The 23,068-nt window shown below is 38.0% G+C and overlaps 3 protein-coding genes across 4 annotated transcripts; all 3 read right to left on the bottom strand.

Annotated features, from left to right (window-relative positions):
* Positions 1–1,710: 1,710 nt before the first annotated feature.
* Positions 1,711–18,438, bottom strand: LOC100179778 (snRNA-activating protein complex subunit 1-like). Of its 2 annotated transcripts, XM_026838851.1 has the most exons (13): positions 18,295–18,438; positions 17,806–17,950; positions 16,517–16,739; positions 11,370–11,537; positions 10,013–10,139; positions 9,712–9,825; positions 4,561–4,662; positions 4,191–4,281; positions 3,767–3,906; positions 3,434–3,508; positions 3,092–3,152; positions 2,638–2,757; positions 1,711–2,373 (listed from the first exon to the last, which is right to left on the bottom strand). In XM_026838851.1, the coding sequence occupies exons 1-13, from the start codon at positions 18,402–18,404 to the stop codon at positions 2,071–2,073; spliced, it is 1,779 nt and encodes a 592-aa protein (XP_026694652.1). In that variant the 5' UTR covers positions 18,405–18,438; the 3' UTR covers positions 1,711–2,070. The 2 variants fall into 2 exon arrangements, with proteins under 2 accessions (XP_026694652.1, XP_009861630.2); XM_009863328.2 differs by lacking the exons at positions 1,711–2,373; positions 2,638–2,757; positions 3,092–3,152; ... (5 more) ...; positions 17,806–17,950; positions 18,295–18,438 and adding exons at positions 5,450–7,481; positions 7,853–8,218; positions 8,450–9,414 and having other exon boundaries at positions 11,370–11,539.
* Positions 18,439–22,315, bottom strand: LOC100181411 (flap endonuclease 1). Its single transcript, XM_009863326.3, has 4 exons — positions 20,447–22,315; positions 20,179–20,241; positions 19,758–19,865; positions 18,439–19,256 (listed from the first exon to the last, which is right to left on the bottom strand). The coding sequence occupies exon 1, from the start codon at positions 22,279–22,281 to the stop codon at positions 21,139–21,141; it is 1,143 nt and encodes a 380-aa protein (XP_009861628.1). The 5' UTR covers positions 22,282–22,315; the 3' UTR covers positions 18,439–19,256; positions 19,758–19,865; positions 20,179–20,241; positions 20,447–21,138.
* Positions 19,194–20,566, bottom strand: LOC104266629 (anaphase-promoting complex subunit 15B-like). Its single transcript, XM_009863327.1, has 4 exons — positions 20,447–20,566; positions 20,179–20,241; positions 19,758–19,892; positions 19,194–19,256 (listed from the first exon to the last, which is right to left on the bottom strand). Exons 1-4 carry the CDS (start codon positions 20,564–20,566, stop codon positions 19,194–19,196), a joined length of 381 nt encoding a protein of 126 aa, XP_009861629.1.
* Positions 22,316–23,068: the final 753 nt, after the last annotated feature.

Below are 23,068 nucleotides of genomic sequence, written 5' to 3'. Positions count from 1 at the left end.
ACGAAAATCAAGCAAGTTACATTTATATTATTTGTTAAAGTAACCACAACTAACCTGAAGCCAGTGAGACTTGAAAGCTTCCAAACAGACTTGAGTAACATCAGGTTGTGTTTGAACACGGTTCTGATTATCTCTCCCTGTTAACTTCTTCTTTAACCAGCTCATAATATTGTACAAACACTTTGCATTGAGTTATTAGAAACTTAAAATATCGATAAAATGTCATACAAAGTAAAATCCACTACAAAACAAAAGTGAAAGTTATTACTATATATAGTACTGTGGGGTGAGATGGATATTTTAGCACATGAATCCCATATTTTCTAATCGTTAAATCATTCTACTACACCTACTTTTTCATTTATTAGTTATCTGATTCTGAAGTTTTATGTGTATTAATTTACGTTTGTATTCTTGCTGACAAGACACGCGTTTTTAAACTTTTTCAGTATATTAAAACTGTTTAAAATATACATATCAATATCATGATAACATAAAAGATATTGAAATCGAAAATTTTACAGCTGAGACGGAATATTTCAGTGTTTACGAATGAATTTTCAGCAATAAATCCTCTTTTTTTAATTCTCTCTTTAGCCTTTTTCCTTTCCTATTACGCGAGAGCGATAATTAGAAGTCGGCGCTCCCATGACACGTATGTGGGCTGTGAATGTATTCTAGGTTCGATTCTAATGGTAAACACCACATTCGTGTCTACGGTAGACACGCCGGGCCGAATATTATGACCACCCGGAACAAATTTTATACCACCTTCTGTGAAATACGGTCCGTGCACAGAATACACTTGCCGAAATAAAAGTTTTAATTTTAAGGGAAGACACGCCGGACCAAATATTATGACCACCCGGAACAAATTTTATACCACCTTCTGTGAAATACGGTCCGTGCACAGAATACACTTGGTATCAATGCTGGAATAAAGTTTTAATTTTTCGATAGATGGTATTCCCCCATGAGTGTCTTGCCCAAAGACATGGTAGCAGCACTGAGCCTTGAACTCGTCGCTAATGGGATAGAGGCAAGTGCACTAATCACTGTGCCACGCCAAATCCAATGTAGAGCATGTGGTTAAAGTATATTAACATCTGATGATAAATTCTTAATTATAAAGTAGAGATCCATGGTGGCCCAGTGTTGCCACACGTTTTTTTTTATCTCTTAACAAAAAAAAAACGAAAATGAAAACGAAATTGAAAACGATAATATATTGCATCGCGGCCACACATTGGAAAGCGGTGTCTCAAAAAACGTCTAACATTTTAAATATATTGTAATATTATAAAAAATATATAAAACTCGACGACTTCAAAAAGCGAGTTTTAGTGATCGTATTACACAGGAAGTTTGCGGCTGCGGTTATTACGAAAAATATATAAACACGAGGTGTCGCTGATGAGCCTATAAAACTTAATTTTGGGCATGTTTTGTGACAAAAAGCTCGCAATATGTTGGAACTTGGAAAACCCGTTTCGCGATGCTAAGCGATTTAAAAAATTACGTTTTAAAGATACACCTGCAACAAAACAACCTACTTTACTAAAACGCAACACAGATTTTCCTGGAATTAAAAAAAAATGTCTTTCCGTTCGTGTAGTAACTTGTTCGTAAGAGTAATTCGATAGTTTAATAATTGAAGTAACAAAGGGAAATGACAAACCCATTCAATTCATTAAACGTCAAATACTCATTCGAATCAACTTAGTTTATTACGCACAAGAACAAAATAAGTCTCGAAAGATCATTTGACACGAATTGGCGAATACAAAAATAATGCGTGCATGAACTAATACGTTGGGAATAACAATCGTGAACAGTTAATAACAGGTTTCATATTCACAAGTTGGTATAGTAGGTTGGGGAAGATGGTGTAAGCTTATATTTTCTTTTACAGCCTCATTTGGTAGTAAACAAAGAACATTCAAAAAATTAAAAAACCGAATCCTCACGACTCTAAATGAACGTTGTTAACTGTTTGAAACAGGATCAGAGAACATGAGATAAATGTGCTAGCAGTAGCCATCTTACCCCACCCTATTAAACAATCCCACACTAGTCCTCTGATTCAATGACGTCGTACATCTTTCTTAATTGCTTCGATATCGCTGCAGGGAGTTTCCCTGCTGACGTCATCTTGATCCCACCCATCAAAACTTTACTTCTTGGGACTTTTTCTTTTTGTATCTTCTTATCCGGGCCCTTCCCTACTGTCCATTCCAACCACTTTGTAGAATAAGAGCCAGTGAACCAAATGACGTCCAAAGAACGTTTTGTCGAAGTCACAACTTTTGCCAGCAGAGGTCGCTCGCGGTACTTACTCAACGGCTTGAAGGCGACAAACTCGTTCTGTTTCACCTTAAAACACAAGTATAGTAAGGTGGGGGGGGGATTTGGACACTTAAGCGCATATTTTAACCCAGATTTTTAAAAGGTAATAATATTAATCGGCTATGGCGCTATATACGGTCTCGAGAATACTGTAAATTATTCTGTAACATTTTAGTTGTTTATCATTATATTACCCAATGTCCCACTTTTCCCACATGTCCCATATTACCCAACCCCACAATATATTATGACACAACTAACCCCACACCTCATATACACAACAACACGAACCTCAATTGAAAAACTTTCTTCATCGTTTGGAATAATATCCCCCATGTCACGTGACTTCTCTCCTTTCTTCAACCTCGATGTAGAAGTTGGTTCGTCCACGGATTTTAACAAAACTTCATTCTGTAAAAGTATTTCTAATTATTATTTTTTAGATTTTTTTGTGTTTAATGTTTTTTTAGATTTTGCTGTGTTTAATATTTTTTTAGATTTTGCTGTGTTTAATATTTTTTTAGATTTTGCTGTGTTTAATATTTTTTTAGATTTTGCTGTGTTTAATATTTTTTAGCTTTTTGTTACCACTGGGGTAGAACAAATTACTGTAAAGCGGGAACGGGGTGAAACAGAACACCTGTGTTATAGTTAACGACCGTCGTTTTCTGGCCACGCTATGATATGTTATTTAAATATTTAACAGTATAACAAAAGTTTAGAAGTTTAATTGACGGTCATTCACCTTATCATCCGTGTCGTTGCTTTGGTCAGATGAATCTAAATCAGCTTCAGTGTATGGAGGTCTGAAAATGATTGGTGTAGTTTTTACAACTGGGTTTATAAATATAGTACTGTGGGGTAAGATGGGATAGCGTTAGCACCTAAACCCCATGTTTCCTAATCGTGTTTTAAGCAACTACCAACGATCTTTTAGAGTCGTAAGGTTATAGTTATATAATTCTGTAAATATTCTTTGTATACTTTCAAACGGGAAAAGTAAAGAGAATGAAACATGTCCCATCTTACCCCAACCTGTTATAACTTACAGAGCTTTATAAATATTTTGAAAAGAATTCAATCTTACGTTTGTTTCGGTGTTTTCGGAGATTTTCCAAAATCCTCAAGTCGTTTCGGCATCTTCCGCACCCGTGCTATGGATCTGGAAACACCGTCAATAACTCAATACATAACTTTAAATACACAAACCAAGATCATAGTAATTAAAACAACAAAGAGAAGGGAACTAGCAACAAAACGAAGGTTGTTAAACCCACTAAGGGTAAAAACTACTTAAAAAATAAGTTAAATACAAACCCGTGGCTACTAAACCTCAAATACATTATAAGTTAACTCATATTGAGTAGTATTTAACTTGTATAAATAAACAGTGATGTCTCGTTAATGACGTCATAATCACCTTCGCTCCTCGGAAATCGTTTTAAAATCTTTTGTGACGTCATAATCGTCGTCGTCATCAGAATTATTTATGTTCGGGAATTCCCCCTCGCTAACTACGTCATCAGAATAAGTTTTTACTAAAACCCTTTTCCGCGTAACCTGTTGTAACGTCTTATTCAAACATTTATCATAATTATGAAAACAATGGTTAGCTAGCCTGCATCTAAACCAGAGGGTTAAGGGTTCGAGGCTCGTCGCTGCTACCATTGTGGGCAAGTGTCTTTAGGAAAGATACCTAACGCCTCCCACAAAGTTTCAAACGTGGTAACTTGTAAGCGTGCACAAGGTGTATGAAACAGAACAACCTTGGTATAAAGAGTGTCATTGCCCCACCATGCGAGCACAAACAAGTTACATTAAACTAAACACCAAACGACACGCACCCGTTTAGACTTGGCATCAGTTCGAACATCCTTCGGTTCATTTTCCACCGCAAGCAAATCTTCCGCTGAATCGTCGTCGCTGATGTTTAAGCTGTAATGTATTGGAATGACGTCACGTAGTAATGACGTCGCATTGTAATGACATCATATTGAAATGACGTCACGTAGTAATAACGTCACATTGTAATAAACGCCACGATATAATGACGTCACATTGTAATGACGTCATAATGTAATGATACCGAGTTGAAATTACGTTATAGTGTAAGAACGTCATAAAGATTGAAATGACATCGCATTATGATAGCGTCAGGTTTTAATGACGTCACATTGTACAACGTCACTCATATATGATACGTCACGTGATTACCGCTTGGTGGGCACAGCTCCAGGGCGGCCACGTGATTTCCTTGTTCTTGGAGGTTTCGGTTTCTTAGTTATTTTCGGTTCGTCAGGACTTGTGTTTAAATACCTGTGGTTTATATAAGAATTAGAATGATAGGTTTATACAGCTAAGTGGTAAACAGCGAGCGCCAAATAATCGTTTTAAACATTTTTTAAAACAATCGTTTCTGTTTGAATGCATTTTGTGTTTTGGCATAAATATTACAAAAATTTAGAAATTATGTTGTAACGATATCCCATCTTACCCCAGAGTAATTTGATTATTCAAACCTAAAGCGTCTTCGTTTCGGGTTAATTTGTGTGAAATGGTGGCGCAAAATAATGGAACAATTTATTAGAGCTTTCAGTGGTGCCGTTGGGCAAGACGATAAATGCATCTTCTACTTTGGTGATAATATGCGTGCTATTTACCGTATCCAGTGACGTAGCACTTCTTTGTGAGGTAATAAATAGTTGAAACAAGTTCAACTTGCGGGTTCAGGCGAGTTTTTTCGGTTTATTGCTCGACCATGTTGATTATAATGATAATATGATTTGCAACATCGGCAATAAATTGTCTTGTGTTATTATATGGAATATATATTTTATATTTCGACGTGAACATTATCGTTTACTGCACGTTTATCAGCAATGAGAAATATTGTGAATGTTGTTCCTCGGTTTTGATGTCGTGTTGTTATGTTTCAAAACTGACCAGAAAAATGCAACTAAAATATTTCTTGTGTATTATAAATGTATATAAGAATACACAAACTGTATTACAGCTTATGGCAATAAAAACCATGTCTATGAGACTTTTTTCCCGTTGTACTGGAACTGCTTTCTGATTCAAAACCAACAAAAATATCCAAACATTTTGTTATTATTAAAATTTATTCTTATACCCGATTGTCGTCATTACGAAATTAATAGCGTTCGTATTAAGGTAATACAAAAAAGAAACGGTGATGGGAGGGGAAATGTATATATAGGTAATTGTGGTGATGAGGTATCTTGCAACGCGAACAAAATGGCTCAAGCCATGTATGAGGTAAAAATATAACGAGGGCACAAAATGGGCGGTAATGTTATTTCCATGTTTGTTTAAGTCGGCATGCAAATAACGATGACGTTGCAACGGATAAGTCAAAACTACAAGTCTCCAGTTTGGCAACATGATGTATCTTTGCGAGATTATTCGACCTGAGAAATATTGCGAAGAAAGCTTGCGATAGGCAGCGTATTTGTGTCCATGTTATTATGAAGCATGGAAGTAATAGTTAGTGATTGCTACTATATTGAGGTAAAAGCAAGCAGCTACTGAAGACAATTGTCAGGCAAGCGAGGCTTGAAGAGCGCCATCAAGCGGTTGCGGCTGACAAACAACATAATCCCTGACGTCACAATACAATATAAAGACGATGATTAGTCAAAACGCAAAATGTTAATTCGGTTAGATCGAATAAGAAATATTTACAAAAGAATGAACTTGGTATAATAGGGAGGTTGGCAAACCACGTCCATTACTCAATATATACAACTTGTATATAGTAGGGTGGGGTAAGATGGGACACGTTTCATTTTCTTTTCTCGTCCCATTCGGAAGCCAACAAAGAATATTTACAGACTTGTATAACCGTATTCTTACTCTAAAGAACGTTGTTAATTGCTCAAAGCCTAAAACACAGTAAGAAAATATGGGATTTAGGTGCAAACGGTATCCCATCTTACCCAACAATACTATATATGATACAATGTGTTAAATGTTCAAGCCAGTTTGCTCGTCTCCAGAGGCCGACTATTGAACAGGTTAAACGGGGAGGAAAAACCTCTCGGTGACATCATATCTTCGGCCCCATCACGTGGGGATGACGTCAGAGTTTCCGATGACACGTCAGAGGCACGTGACCGGAGGGGTGACACGTGATCAACGATACTAGAACTGACGTCAGGCTCGCTGGAGCAGAACGACCTTGTTGACGAACGAGGTGAACCAGCTATCCCGCTATCGACTGCACTCGAAGCAAGCGGACTTAAAGACCCGGTGTCAGGTTTGCATTCACCAGAAGATGATGTTCTTCGTGTTGGTTGCGCTCCTTTGCGTCGATTCCTCTTCTCCTCGACGTGGTTCCATGTTCCAGTGAAGTCTTCGCTAATTGGGGACTCAGGGTGATCCGATTGTGGGGATTTGTTAACAGAGTAAGCAGGGGCGGGGGGTTCAATGTGCTCCTGGTGGTTATCGTTACCGTGCGCCTTGGCGTAGTAGTTTTGTAGCAGCGGTAAGCAGTTTAACTTGTGTTGGCCGAGCGCTTTTGATAGAAGCTCCTTCTGTGCGAGTATTGAGTTAGTTGTGCTTGTCCTTAACATATGAGCCGCTAACTTCTGCGACTCGATGCTTGTAATGTATTGCTGGTATGACGTAGGTGTGGAAAAAGTTGGAGAATTCCCGGATAATTTTGAAGCAGCTTGGCTGGCGCGTTGTCGACCTTTTGCGGACCATCTGTTGTTGTTGTTGTTGCCATGGTTTTGATGCTGACGGAGCAGATCTTCCTCAATGAAGTCATCCTGGTTAAACATGTCCTCCAGGGAGTAAACCCCGTGGTTGCTGCGGATGGGAGTCGATCCTTCATCGTCGGATTTCTCCTCTAACAGTAAAGCCTCCATGACTGCTGCGGGATCCTCCACCAGTTTCACGCCATTGAATAAATGACTCGGGATTCCGGTTTTTACTCTGCCAGTCACAAGGTCGAACACCTCAGCCAAATCCTTGCGATATCTGAAGCCGGAATCTTGGGCGTACCGAGACACTAGTGTATTCTGACGCAACAATAGCTCGTGGGGAATAGCAGTAATGTTGACGGTCCAATAGTTTCCTTTGGCGGTTGGTCGGTACGGGTTCTTTAATACCTGGAAAAAGTTGTTACAATTAAAAGTAGTCAACAATTAAATTCCACAAGTTCAAACCATATCTCTGTGCATGGTATTTAACAGACAATATAACATATATATGCCAAATATACACTTATTATTATATAAAAAATGTCCACAAATTACATAGGTGGTAACACTGGTGCATTGTAAGCAAGCACGAGGTGCATGAAACAGAACACCCGTGTTATAATCACTATCGTTTCCCCGGCATGCATAAATAAATTACATTTAGTTCATTTACATACACCGATAAGTCTACAGTTTACTTTGCCGGCTATGGATTGACACGTAGGGTGGAAATATCTGCCCCATATGTCGGTTTATTTCAAGCAATGCTACTTAATTACCTTCACGAAACATTCGTTCTGGGAAAGATTGTGTCGCACTGAGTCGCGCCAGCCCTGGTACGAACCGTTGAAGAACGGAAACATTTCAGATATCCTTTTCAAAATCTGTGACAGTCGAAGCTTTTTCTCGGGAGAGGAAAGGATGGATAATGTTATGAGTGACACGTAAGAGTACGGGGGCTTGGCGTAACGTTTGTACCGTTTACCGCTCGGGCCGCTGTTTGAGGTTGGGGTTGAATGGGACGGCGAACTGTTGCTTCGAGATGCATTGGGAGATATAGGAACTTGGGTGGGCAAGTATATCTCTTTCTGATTGTGCACGAAAGGATTAAACACGACTCGTGAACGCTGTTGGTTGATATCGTCCTGTAATATTAAATTTTGGTTAGAAATTTAATCATTAACAGTCATATATAGTACTGTGGGGTAAGATGGATACCGTTAGCAACTACATCCCGCATTTCCGGTGTTTTTGTTTGTGTTTTAAACAATTAACAACGCTCATTTTTTTTACCACTAAATTAGACTAGAAATGTAAATGAAAACCTGTACCATTCTACCCCACTCTACTATAAGTTGAATGATATTTAAACTTACCGTTTTCTTTCGCTTTTTCGGTGGTTGTTGGTTGGCAGCGGTTTGCTGCTGTGCGGCAAGCAACCACTTCTGCAAATAGGCAGGTGGCAGTCCATTCGCAACCATGTTTTGCATTGGTTGGTAGCTTTGACCGTACATCGCTTGCAGGGCGGGGTTTCCGCTTGCTTGTAAGTAAGGACCGAGGGCTGCAAGTTGCTGCGCGTTGAAGCCGCTGAAAGGGGAACTGTTCGGCGGCATCGGGGGGACGAACTCGTTCGGTTTGTTGGAAACAACATCCAGCTTTTTCTGAGGTGTGCTCTGTAGGTTAGGTTTCCACGACATAAGTTTGTCTTCGCCTTCCGATGATTCGGTTGTTCTTCGTCTTTTATTGCTGGTTGTTAAATCTAAAGGCTGATTCTTGTTTGAGGTATCTTTAATATCAGGTGAGACGATCGGGTTATATCGTTGTTCAATGTCGCTCGTCTTTGAAAGGTCTAGAACGGCTGATATGTTGCTCACAGTATTTGATGATGTAGCTTGTATAGTGGTAGACATGGGGATCAGTGGGGGTGGGGGGAGAAGCTCTGGGTATGAGGCGGGGCGGTTGGCGGCCATTGCTGCAAGACTGGGCCAAGGTAGGTTGGTTGGTGATTGGTCGTTCGTACCAGATATTAACTTTTGCATAATTTGTTTTGCTTCTTCTATGTTCACTTCAGGTGTTGGGTTCGTGTAGTTGAGTTGTTGTTGTTGTTGTTCTTGCGATTTGTTCTGTTGGTACTGTAGGACTCGCGCCCAGTACATTTCGAGTCGCTGTTTCAATGCAGAGTTGAGCACAGTTTGTTCGTCGGGAGGAGAAGTGACTTGTTGGATCGTGAACTTAACATCGGAGTTCGTGTGCTGGTTGGCAAATGGAAACACATCTTCGTTCGACCATTTTGATCCAGTGAGAGTAATCACTGAAGCATCGTCGCTGCATGACGTCATCGCTGATGATGTAACGCGTGTTTAAATTACCTCAAATACTTTTTGCGTGGGTTTTAATAAAACACTTTATAATCGCATGAGTCATTTTAAATCGAAACCCCCCTTTTTATATGGAAATCGGTGGTAAAAATAATAAAAAATGTGAAAATATATAAACATAAACTTTTTTCCCTTCGCGTCAGATTCAGTACCTCGCTTTTTTATTTGGAAATCGGTGAAAAAAAAACAACAAAAATATAAATAAAAAACACAACAATATTTTAAAAATATGTATATATACATAAAAAAATATTTTTTACCTAAGTGCGCCAGAATCGGTGTTGGCACGAGCGCTCACAGCTCGATTCTTGATTTCTTTGATTCGTTGTGATCGTTGGCTTGCTTCAGATATTTTAGGTTCTGATGGCGCCGCACTGTAACATAGATTGCTTAGAAACGACGGCAAATACACGGAAACTGCGATGTTTCAAACACGCAACAAACTTTCAGGCAACACAACAAACATCTAGATATTTTGTTCGACATTTTCTCACAACTCTTGTCGTTAAGTTTCGGCGAAAACATTTCAAACATAATACATGTTAATGTTATATCAGCTACCTCACTGAGTGTTTCTTATTTGCAATCAACGGTTTGTAATTCTGCTGTGTTTTATCAATTATCACATCAACTACATCAGCTTGTATTAAATCGAGTGAAGAACTCGGTTTGTTCGGCTCACCACCACCTGTCAATCAAATATGTCATAATTATTAAATAAATTAAAACAAAATAATTGCAAGTTGTAAAAAAAAAAAACATTTTCATATTTTGCTAGTTAGAATTTAATATATATTAGGGTAAGGTAAGAAGGGATCTGTTTTCATTTTTTTTATCGTCCCATTTGGTAGTAAAGAAAGAATATTTGCAGAGTTATATTACCGTATCTTCACGACTCTCAGCGTTGTTAGTTGTTTAAAACACGATTAGAAAATATGGGTTTCATGTGCTAACAGTATCCCATCTTACCCCACAATCAACAATAATATATTTTTTATGTAATAAATTCATTTAACTTTTCGATTACGAAGATCACATTAATTCAAAACAAAAGAGACGCCGCATAACGACAGTCGTTAAAACAATGAATACAATAATGAGGTAAAGTAATTGTTAAAAAGTAACACCTTACATACAACTATTTCATTAAAACAATTTACAAGTGACGTACAAGTTCAACGTCAACTTCTAAATAATAATAACACTCATCCGGGTACACGGGTTATAAACAAGCCCTCTAATATAGTTTTGTGTGCAAACAAACTAACATATAAGCTAAACTAGCTCGAACTTCTAATCTGCCGGTGTCTATTTCATAGATAGTTTAACTCTTATTTAGAGCGCTGTGTTTGTATTATAATTACGAATATCTAAAACAAATTAGAGGCATGAGATATTGGAAATATGTTTAGCTTTAAATAATTCTAATTATTAACCAAACTGCGGGGAAATTACACAACTTATGTACAAAGTGATATTTATATGGATTTTACGAAATTATTACCACAATTTAAAAATCAAAACACACGCTGTGTCTCAGTACGTATAATGTATTTTATACATACTCTCCATTATGCATGATAATTTTAACAAAAGGTAAAAACAACATTAACATAATATTACTAAGCGATAAAAACATGCTATTTTATAGTTTTATCAATATCGTTTAAAGTTCGCCCTAAACCAATACATATACTTTACTAATAATGGCGTGTTTTAAGGAAAATCGTATTTGTGTGGGTAAGATGGGACGTGTTTTATTCTATTTTATTGTCCCGTTTGGTAGTAAACAATTATATTAAGGGAATAACCATATAAATATATCGGACTTAGGTGCCAATGGTTTCCATCTTACCCCATAGTAGTATATGTTTATAAAACCTAATATAATGTATATCTAATATGCAATAAAACTTACGTAGAGCGTTGAGTTGACACTTAAGCTGATGATATTTATCGTGAACTGCAGTCAGTTGTCCAATGCTGTCTTCATCCAGTAATCTTGATAATAATGTAAACTCCGCTGCCGAGTTTGAAGTGCTTTCAGTCAGCAGATCTTCCTCGCTATCCTGGTTATATAGATCTTCTGCAATAAAGAGAGATTTCGTTGAAACAGAGCGATCGGATGTAAGCATGTCAAGACACATCATACATATCCTCGGTAAAGAACATCTCCAAGAAAAAGTCTTACTTTGCTACACAACATATGCGAATTAAGACAGGCGAGGATATCCACGTTTCAATCGCTTACGATTCGTACGAACTATGAGGGTTGACGAAACTTTGATTAGCGAGAGCGCGTATGAGCATTAACCACACGAAGTGAGTCAAGGCGACAAATGATTTATCGTCGATGACCAAACGAGTAGGAAGCAATAATGTTCTTGGCTGGCTTTCGCCAAGCACCGACAAATAGAAGCTTCTTGATCTTAAATTATTTACAAGAGATTTTATCGCAACGCCAACTCGATGATGACGTAATAATCAAGCGTCACGTGTCATTGTCTCACGGCCCGTAGGACAAATAAAACACGATCACTGGGTATTGGCTCACAGTGAGTCACAATGGACCGTTGTAAAATACACAAATGTGATTCCGGACGGTGCCGGATCCGCTTGGCTTGGCAGCAAAATTAAGCGCCTTGAATGAACGGCCGGCCATAGGAAACCGGACTTTGCAAACGGCTGGTTTTATACGCGTGTAGGAAATAGCAGGTCAAGCATTGAAATAGCGGTTACCAAGTATTAACGACCAACAAACCGAAACGAAAGTTATAACTTAGTAATATATATATAATTAAAAAAAACATAATAAACCTGCGCGAAATTATACCTTACTGTTTCTATTATACTTATATATTGTTTAAGAATAAACGTTACACTGCCTCGCATTAATAATACATCAACCACGCATAACCAAGACATTTACCTGATACGCATGCACCTCGTAAACCACTAACCGCAAGATATGCCCACCACATACCTGTTTGTACTATACATAGGCTTTCGTCAAGGCGCGCTTTAACAAAAAAGAAAAAGGTTCTCCTCTCTGTGATAGTGAGGCTCGCTAGACACGAAGGCGCGAGCGCGAAAAAATGCGCGGAGTCAAATAAACACAATTTTGAAAGCACAGGTGGTATTTAACGTCAAGGTCACAATTAACAAGATTCGATCCAAAGGTACAAAGCTGCAAAGTCAGTTAGTTAAACAAACGTACGAGACAAGCAAGAACGAGGATAATATGCGACGGGTTAAACATTCCAATTTCAAAATGTAAGAGAGAAAGGAGAGAACGGTCAGCAGTTACGAGCACGCGTGTGGAACGGCTCATATCAAAGCGAGGAGCGCCACCACCTCAATACACGCATCTTAAGCCTTATAACTGACCGTTCGGAAATATGTTACACCCCCTCGGGCCTTAAGACTTTATATCGATAAAGATTTGCTGTAACGCAACCTTAGCGTTGAAGAAGCAGATGAATCAGCGGACATTTCATTCGAAACAACGATTTACTCGGAAACCGCCGGCCATAACGCCAAGTCCACAAACCACGGACACAAAGTGGATCATTTAACATTATATTGCATACGACACCAAGCTACATATATACACAATTACCACATCAATGCATTATGAATGAAAACAAACAGACACGAGATATTTCCCAGAAACAACTTAATGTTTATTGATTAATATTACTCTGCCCGAATACTTACGATACAAACTTTAATATTATAAAACTTAATTTCCATTTTGTCGCCATTTAAACCCAAGACCAGTAAAACAACAACATTCTTCTTGAATACATTAAAGTCACGCTAGTTTTGCCCTACAAGCCGCATGATGACGTCAGTGGTTTAAAATCAAGAAAGAAAAGCTCGCGTTCCTCCAAGGTGAAAAACAAACTCGGAAAAACAAACCTTGTTCTCCCTAATACACAAACCGTACTTAGGCAAACACAGCGTGCACTGTACCGTGTTTATACTGGTATTAGAATAGGTTTATTGTAACGATGTATATTTATAAACTGACTTTAATTTAAATAGTACTGTGGGGTAAGATGGGATACCGTTAGTACTTAAATTCTATATTTCTTGATCGTGTTTTTTAACAATTAACAACGTTTTTTTATAGTTGTGAGTATACTGCATATAATTCTGTAATTGTTGTTTTACTACTGGGACGACGGCACGATAAAAAAGAATAAAAACGTCTCATCTTACTCTAACCTTTTGAAACATGTCCCACGTTACCCACCCTACTATAGTGTGGTGTCCCATATTACCCCACCATACTAAATAAAAACCTTATATTCAAGTGAATCCTCAAAGGTTGGTAGATTCGCACGACCTTTAAACTTAAAGCACAAATTCCACCATGGTAACGACATACAACAATATCCCTTGTGGTTTCTAATTACTCGCTATACTACAAGCAACCAATAACAATGTTCACTGGATAACTAGTTTAGAAGCATACGCTCGCAACTTTCTACGCGCTAAACAACTGGTTAGACGTCGGTATGAACTAAACTATCCATCAGTAAATAACACATTTTATCTCATGCGTTCGAGGGCGCTTTTTGACCGCCAGCAAAATGAACTAAACTAAACTATTTCGAGCATATGAACTAAACCATAGACCAGTAAATAACATTTGATCGTTCTCATAAACTACTTGAAGAGTCGGTTTAACTGGCATGGCACCCGTGCCCGAATAAGCAATGTGTCCACTTAGTGGTCCTTGTCAAACGCTCAGCTTTATATGCGGGTGAGGCTTAGGTACTAGGAAAGAATGGAGAGCTCAATATTCGCATTTGTTTAATAGCGGTGGCCGGCTGCGGTTGGTCGCGGAATACGGGATTGTCAAAACATTCTACTTGGAAACGATGCGATCATGTTTATTGTAGTGGGGACGCTTTGTTATTTTATCTAGTAGCTGGAATAATGCTAATGAATTATGGATAAGTATAACAATATGTAGGTAAACATGCGGCACAAAGCGGCATCTATACCGCATTTAATCTAAGTTCATTAGAAATTGCACTTTAAGACATAAACACATGAAATATCAAACACGCTTTCCGCGGATTACGAGTTAAAGTGGTAAAGGTCGGTAGTAATGAACGGTTCAAGTTTGGATTTGTGGGAAGAAGTTTGTTAAGTAGACGGCAGAAGATTTGGCCGATTGTGATGAAACAAGCGGGATTATGTGGCAAGATTTTGTTGCGTAATACAATTTCTACTGCTGGGAATGTTCGGTGTAGTGATTACACGTTTAGCTGGCTTTGCGGCTTTCACATTCCAACGGTGACCAGCGTTAAATGGGCGGAACATTGCGTGCGCTGGGCCCCGATAGCCACGGCGGCGTGACCGGGCTGGCTTTAGAATAACCAGAAGTCTTGCTTAAGGCAATACACAGTCTAAGCTAACGGTGCGGAACGGAGAGCTAAAAGGAGCGAAGCGAACTGGACTCCTATAGTTAACTCGACAAGCGAGCATTAAAGAGAGAACCGGTGTCAGGTAAATGGTTCATGCCCAAAGCGGGCTGGGTTTGCGTTCTATTCAACACTGAACAATGTGAATCGCCAAAGAGGTAAGTAGAGAAATAAAATCTTAAAAGTCCCAACATATAAATTACTGGACGATATTCTAACAATAACGGAGTTATAGTTTTGTTGGTTGCTGGAGCGAAGAGTTTCATGAACTGGTGGATTTGAAAAGCACACAAAGGGCAACGGTATGGGAGTGGCACACCTGCTACGCCGTGTATTGGCTCATAACACAAACACAACGAAACTGAGCGTTTTTTTTTTGAAAACTTGTAAAAGTATTGAAGTCTGAATACCGGTGTATTGGTTTAGAATAAAATTATGTTAAATGGCATTTTTGAAAATTCTGCAAGTTTGGCGAATGCGATGTCGACTTCGTAGAAGCGTCGGTCAAAATTGGTGTTGCTTCGCGTCAACAGGCGATTCTCGGAAGTCAGCGACCGCTATTGCTACGTCATAATGCGCATTGAAGCGTGGGCAGCGAAATTTAGGCTTAAAGCGGGAAGAGAAAAACACGCGGTTTTGTGTTTTCTGCCGCCGTACACCCGCGAGGCATGTTAGCAAATATCATCCACTGACCAACGTTCTGTGTAGCGACCGCAATTAATCTCCGATGTCGGTCCGCATTTTTCAATTATATTAGGACAGAGTTGGCCTATTACCCCAAAGTGATATAATATGTATGCTGTATTCTATATGAGTGAGGTCCTATAGTGAGGCACGTCATGTGCCCTAAATTTAGGTCAAAGTTGGCCCATTACCACAACATTGTATATGCCCATTCTGTTATATATGGGTGAGGTCCTACAACGTGGTACAGGAGCTAACGGTATCCATCTTACCCCACAGTAATATGTGAATAGATGTTATGACTCGACTCACAACATAAGAATCAAACAACATTCCAGAAGAGGAAACAATTGAACAAACATTATGCATACTTCAACTAAATAGACGTCACAAAATTTGTTTTTTAATATTTATGGAAAATAATCAAATTTTTACGACGTCCTAACATGACGCTTTACGTAGTGAATGTATCACGTGTGTTCGGATTAATCATGACCAAACTAACCGCACTGTGACGTCACACACCGCAAACAACAGGTCTAGTGTTACAATAAAGAAAATTTCAGTCTTCGGAATAATTATTACGATAAAAGTAATATGAGACAAATACAATAGTAATCATATTTGATCGCTAACTCATAGATAGCGGCAAAGATAAATCAAGAAATTGAAAAACGGTAAATATAAGACCGTGGGGTAAAATGGGATACCGTTAGCACATAAACTCATATTTCCTAATCGTGTTTTGAACAATTACCGACGATCTTCCTCTTTAAAAGACGTGAGGATATATAACGGTTGTATAATTCTGTAAATATTTCTTCGTTTATTATCAAATCAGATGAGAAAGAGGAATCAACCATCTTACGCCCAACCTACTATACTGTAGTGTCCCATATTACCCCACCTTATTACACAATAGAAATCACATTAAACGACTTACCCATCGACAACGGGGAGGGGTAAGCCACAAACTCGAACATCTGATATTTCTTCACCATCGTCATCATGACGTAATCTGCATCTAGATGCTTGTGTGACGTCACTTCCTGGTGAAGCTCAACGAAATCCTTCCAGCAACTTAACGGCATCCTTACTTTAAGCTTGGGCTCGTGTTTTTGGGTGAGGTAGAGCGAATACATTGTGTAAACAGCACCTACTCGTACCTGGGGATCGTTGTTATGTGATGTCACACTAAAATGTGTGACGTAAGCGCCAACGTGACGTCACACTAAATTTGGTGACGTCAGCAAAATTGAGCATAAAACGCTCCGCATGTCTTTAAAATGTATGTTTTAAAGATCAAAAATATCAACATCAAAAAAGTAAAAAAATTAAAGCTAAAAAAAACAAAATCAAAAAGCACGAAAAAGTTAAAAAATGCAAAAACCACCGATTTCCATGTTCGTTAGTTAAAAGCACAAAGGTTTAGAAAACGCCGCGTCATTTTCAATCACATTTGATGCGTATACTGATCAATCAGCATCCCGAAAGCGTAATCGTCACTGTTGTAACGTATTTGCGTCAAATGCAATCACAATTCTAATATAATGCAGGTTGAAACACCACTTGTGACGCTCAAGTAGTTTTTCGGCGTGCTAGAGTCGCAAAAACCATTTAATCATGGGGAAAATACGCAATTCCGTATCGATATCGCTTTGTGTCTTGCTATTCAATATTATGTAGTGGAGTGAAGAGTATTCGGAGCTAATGCGCGTAGATGGCCAACGACTTATCCAGGTCGTATTGGTATTATTTGACAGCTGGCGGGAAAAACGACCTGCCTGTGAATTGATCCTTATATAAAACTAATTGGGTGCAACAGACACGCCTTTTAACTGACGAACTTTTCTACACTTTTTTGTTTTAATGACTGTCGTTTTGCTGTTAAATCCTTTCTCTTCATTGCTTAATAATATTAATCTTCGCTAACGTTTCGAAGAGATAAATAAAAAATTCTGTTGCCTTTTACAATAATTCCACAGGGTGCTCCAACTGACAGCTAAGGACTAAACTACTAATGGCTGGCGTAACTAAAAAACTATAACTTTTAAAACCAGGTGTTATACAACAATTTGTTAAGATTAAAAAAAATTAAAAAACAATCACCAACAAAGTAACATACGTGGTAACTTGTAAGCTATGGTACGAAGTGTCAAACCTGTGTTATAACGACTGTCTTAGCCCACCAATGCGAAGGTAAATAAGTTACATTCATTCATTCATTCATACCTGAAGACTGTACGGTGGCAATACAAACTTAAGAATAATTTTGAAACTTTCGTCCAAAAATTCTCGTTTTTCTCTCATTCCCTCCCGCCCCGCATGTATCAACGTGAAGTTTGCTTCTCGCCATAGTCTGGAGAACTCTTCGAATCTATAATGAAGTTTTAACATAAGAATCAGATGGAGCAAAATATAATGGCAACAATATATACACGTCGCATTTGTTTTAAACGAAGAATATTTACAGGCCGTAGCCTTTCGACTTTAAAATTGAGTTGTTAATTGTTTAAAACACGTTTAAAAAACACGTCGGGAAACATTGGATATTATGTGCTAAAGTTATCCGTCTTACCCCACAGTACTATAATTCGCAAGCGGGCACGCGGTGTATTAAATAGAACGACTATTGTTTCCCCTCTATGTGAGAATAAAAAAGGTACATTTCTTCACGTACTAGATAGGGTAATATAAGATACAAGTTGTGAACATCAATACCTGATGCTTTTTGTGTCCACAAACTTTTGAAGTAGCGTTTCAACATCGGACAGCATCCCGGTAGCGGGGTAGAGAAAGCGACGCGGTACTCGCTTCTTTTGCAGTTTCATATTTATAAACAATAAATATCCTATTAATGCAAAATCTGAAACAGAACGCAAAATAAAGTATTGCAACAATTATTTGAGGGTAAATTTTTTACTAATCTAATTGATGCTTAGTGAGTAAGATGTTTGAAATAATGACCTCTAGCGCCACCACTCGGCGGCAAAAATAAACAGTAATTGACCGTTGGAGTAAATGAAGGAGAAAAACAAAACAGTGAACACATTTATAGGTGAAATTCAACCTTGTGTTGCAAGAAACTAATTTAAGTATAAAGACTTTAAAGAGAACATTTGATATTAAAATAAATTACGATATAGTAGGTTGGGGTAAAATGGGACATGTTTTCATTCTCTTTTCATGTCCAACTTAAACAAAAAATATTTACAGAATTATATAACCGTATTCTCAAACACTGTTGTTAATTGTTAAAAACATGATCAGGAAATAGGGGATTTAGGTGCTAACAGTATCCCATCTTACCCCACATAAAATATGTTACAATATGTTCATTAATCAGTCACATAATAGTTTGTAATTTTTAACAGTGTAAACTGTCTAAACATTAACAAATTGAAACTGGGTAAAAGTATTGCCATTAGCAACACTTTCTGATTTTTTTTTTGGTAGGAATTTTGCCAAACCACAATTATCGTTGGAAAAGCCAAAACATAAGTATAATGTTCATGGTATACATTAATATAGACAAGTGTTGAACAGTTGAAGTGATATGTCTATAGTATAATATCCCTGGCAGCTACAGTATATAACATGAACAACACTTGTATGTTGCTTTATACAACCCATGGGTTGTTATCATTTCCATCATCTGTTGTTTCAAGGGTGATATCTTGATCCTACAACAACAATAAATAAACAAACTAATGTTATATCTTAAATTCAATGCAAACATGGCAGTCCATATGTTTAACACGATTGTAATTTCAAATGTTTCAGATAAAAAAACTATACGTATTTTAAAATAACTAATACACATTAATATACGTGGTAACTTATAAGTGGCAAACGAGTATAAAGGCATACAACACATGTGATACAAATTAATTATAACAAATGTTGTTGCCCCGCCATGCGAGGATAAATAAGTTACATACGTGGTAACTCGTTAGCGGGCACGAGGTGTATGAAACAGAACACCCGTGTTATACCTACTGCCGTTGCCCCGCCATGCGAGGATAAACAAGTTACATACGTCACATGCAACTTATTATTAATATTGTCTCTTCGGTTACAACATCAGCAACAACGTTTATAAAAAAACAACAAAGTTTAAGTAAATACTAAATTAAATTTATTCATTTTGAACCTGTATTAACAACTACTGAACAAAGTTTTACCTCAATCCCAGGGTTTTGCTCCTCAGGAGAATCCGGGAACCGGTTTCCCGTTTCTTCTTCCTCCTCACTTTCATCCGATTCTGCTTCCCCTTCTCCCTCCGTTAGTGTCTGAAGATACTTCAAACTTAGCTTGTACTTGTATGTATACAGGGGTTGTACAAGGGGTCGGGTTAAATAAATATATATATAATAATGTTGGATGGATGGATGGGACACCTTTAGCACATAATATCCAAATATCCTGAATTCCTGATCGTGTTTCAAACAATTAACAACGGTCTATGGCAGTTGTGAGGATACGGTTTTATAATTCTTTGTATGTTATTTGTTTACTACCAAATAGGAGGAGAAAATAGAATGAACAGCTGCCCCATCTTCCCTACCCTAATATATTATAACAGTAAACATGCACCAAACTTACTACTGTTTCAGGTTTTTTCCCAATAAAGTGAGTATCCTTGTCTTTTTCCACGGCGCCTCGTATCTGTATGAAATACTTGTCAATAAACCAAACTGGCTAGCCTATAGGCATTTCATCTTTTAAGCTTCGAGAACATGGGTTTAAACTAGTAGCTGCTACCATCCAGCTAGTACTTAATGGTAAACCCGGATGATATCTTGGCATACAAAAGTTTTTAAAGATATAAATAAAAAATATGTCATATCAACATAGTAAACATACTACACACCCATTTTGCGTATTTCTTCTCCAAAAAGCTGAGTTCAAACTCATCCACAACAGAATCACCCATACTGAACCATAGAGGGTCCAAAGTTTTTGGGGTAAAGGAAGGGAACGTGGTAGACATATCTTTATTATATTAATATCTGAAACATAGGGTTGTTGAGATCGGCACCAAACTCTAAAAAATGCAGGGTAGGCTGAGGTGGCTAGACACATTATTTGTTGTAATGTTTATGGAATATTACGATGCAGAAAATTCTAGGCTAGGCTTGCCCACCCTGCCACCCCAGGTTTGGTGCCTATATTGTCATGACACATGATATGTACAACTGTGGCAGTGGTAGCACAGTATCATTGAAACAGAATACCCATTATCATAAAAAAAGTTCATTAATTTAACTAACATGGCAGTTTGTGAAGTTTCATTTGTTTTATGTTGGTATCATGATAAATATAAAAAAGGCGCCGAAATATAGAAAAAACAACAGCTTTTGAGTGTTAGGTGCTATGAATTTTATAAGATGTCGCAACAAGCAACATCTAAGATATATAGCCAATAAGGACAGAACTAAAAAGCTGTCACTTCTAATTAGCAAGCTTTTTACACAATCCTTTTAGTTGGACATAAAAATCGTTGCTTTCAGATGGAAATAGCCAAGTATGTAGGAACATATTTTAAGCGCAACCAGTAAAACTTCAGCGCTTTCGAAAACCTGATCCTCCTTTTGCTCGTTTTTTTGCGGACTCGGATTTTATCTTCGTGTCGGATTTCCGTTTCTTTGTCTTTGGAGTCGAAGGAAGTACTTTGAAGAAATCATCTAATCTTCCTTGAGTACTCTTCTGACGATTTTGTAAGATCTTCTTGATCCCGCTTCTAACTCGATCCTCGTTGAACCCTTTTTCCTCAACCATAAATTTAACAATACCCTCCTCATCTGGGTCGTTCCATTTTAGCTCCACATCTTCCGAAGCAGCAACATCCGGAGCAAGGAAGAGTTGCCGCGCATCTTTATAAACCCAACCATCAGGAACTGTGTACTTCTTCAAATCAATATTCTTCAATATTTCGTCAATACTACGATATTGCTTAATAAGATCATACGCCCGTTTTGGCCCAACACCTCTTATATGCTCACAATAATCACATCCGAGTAAAATACACAAATCTACAAACTGTTCGTGCGTCATCTCCATTTCTTCCAATACTTTTTCATAAACGAACTCCTGAATTGGCATTTTTCTCGCTTCACTGAACGTAAGATGTCTTAGAAGTCGGCTTGAATGGAAAGTTAGAGCATCCATGTCTTCTGTAGCCGTCGCATACACCTTACCTGACTTGACAAGCGATGCACATTGAGCTTCAGCCTCCGTCGGCGCCTCAACGACAGGTATCCCCATCAAACGTAACAGCTTCTTACAATCATCCATGTGTTCTCGCGTCACTTTCACCAAACGACGAGAATATTTTTCCACGTCTGCCGCCTCTCCACTTTCCTGTGCCTTTGCAAGTTCTTTTTCAGCTTGTTCCCTTCGTTCTGCTCTCTTTGCCAGTTCCCCTGACTTCATCTGCGGAGGTTTACCATCAAACACAAACACAGGCTTAATGCCGTTCCCAAGCAAACGTATGGTGCGGTAAAACAACCCAGCGATATGACTCGTTACTTCACCATCCTCGTTCGTTAGTTGGTTCCCGTCTTGACGAATTGCAATAAGAAACTGATAAACAGCCATCGACGCGTCAATCGCGACTTTACGCCCGAAATAATTCTTTATTTCATTCTCTTTTACTGCAGACGGCGCTTTGTCGCAAATAAGTTTGGAAAGTCCAAGAATTCCCATGATAGTTGTAATTCCTAACCTCAATAACTGTTATAAAAAACGTAACACAAATTAGTTAGGAGTGAAATGGGATACTAGCACATGTGCCACATGAATCCCATATAACCTGATCGTGTTTTCACTGTTTTGAACCGCTTTCTAAAGGGCCTGATGATACGGTAATATAACTCGTAGATATTCTTTGTTTGCTACCAAATTGGACGAGAAAAAGAATGAAAACAGGTCCCATCTTACCCCACCCTGCTGTATGTATTAAAACATTTTCGGCTTCAATTACATTCTAAACAGAAACACACGAACGTAATGTATAAATATTAACCGCTAGGTGGTTTTAAGTTCGCGGCAATTTCGGTGAGTTGTAACGTTTGTAACCACAGGTTGACACAAAATGTTGCCATAATTTAATTTATTATAGAACGCACAAATAACACATTAAAAGATTTTTTGTTTATCTGTTTACATGCGATAGCAAAGATCATATTTAAACAAAAGAGATGAGAATTAACAGCAAAACGACAATCGTTAAAACACGCGGTGAATAAAAAGTGTGGGAAAGAGGGTCAGCTAAAATTACAGTAGCCCAACGCATGTTTTTTCGTTCAGGCTGTAATTGGGTTATGTAAGATTAATTTTTCGTAAAAAACAAGATTAATATTTTGAGGTTTTACTGAGTTTTGCCATAGGATACTAAAGTTTTGTTCACAAAAATGGTTATCACCTCGTAAAAAGTATATACAAAACATTAAAATACATAAGCTTGACCTTAAAACAGATTTTTAGGTTGATG

The sequence above is a fragment of the Ciona intestinalis genome, unplaced genomic scaffold (genome assembly GCF_000224145.3).
Source record: "Ciona intestinalis unplaced genomic scaffold, KH HT000121.2, whole genome shotgun sequence".
NCBI lineage: Eukaryota > Metazoa > Chordata > Ascidiacea > Phlebobranchia > Cionidae > Ciona > Ciona intestinalis.
This window is presented reverse-complemented; position numbering and strand designations above follow the sequence as displayed.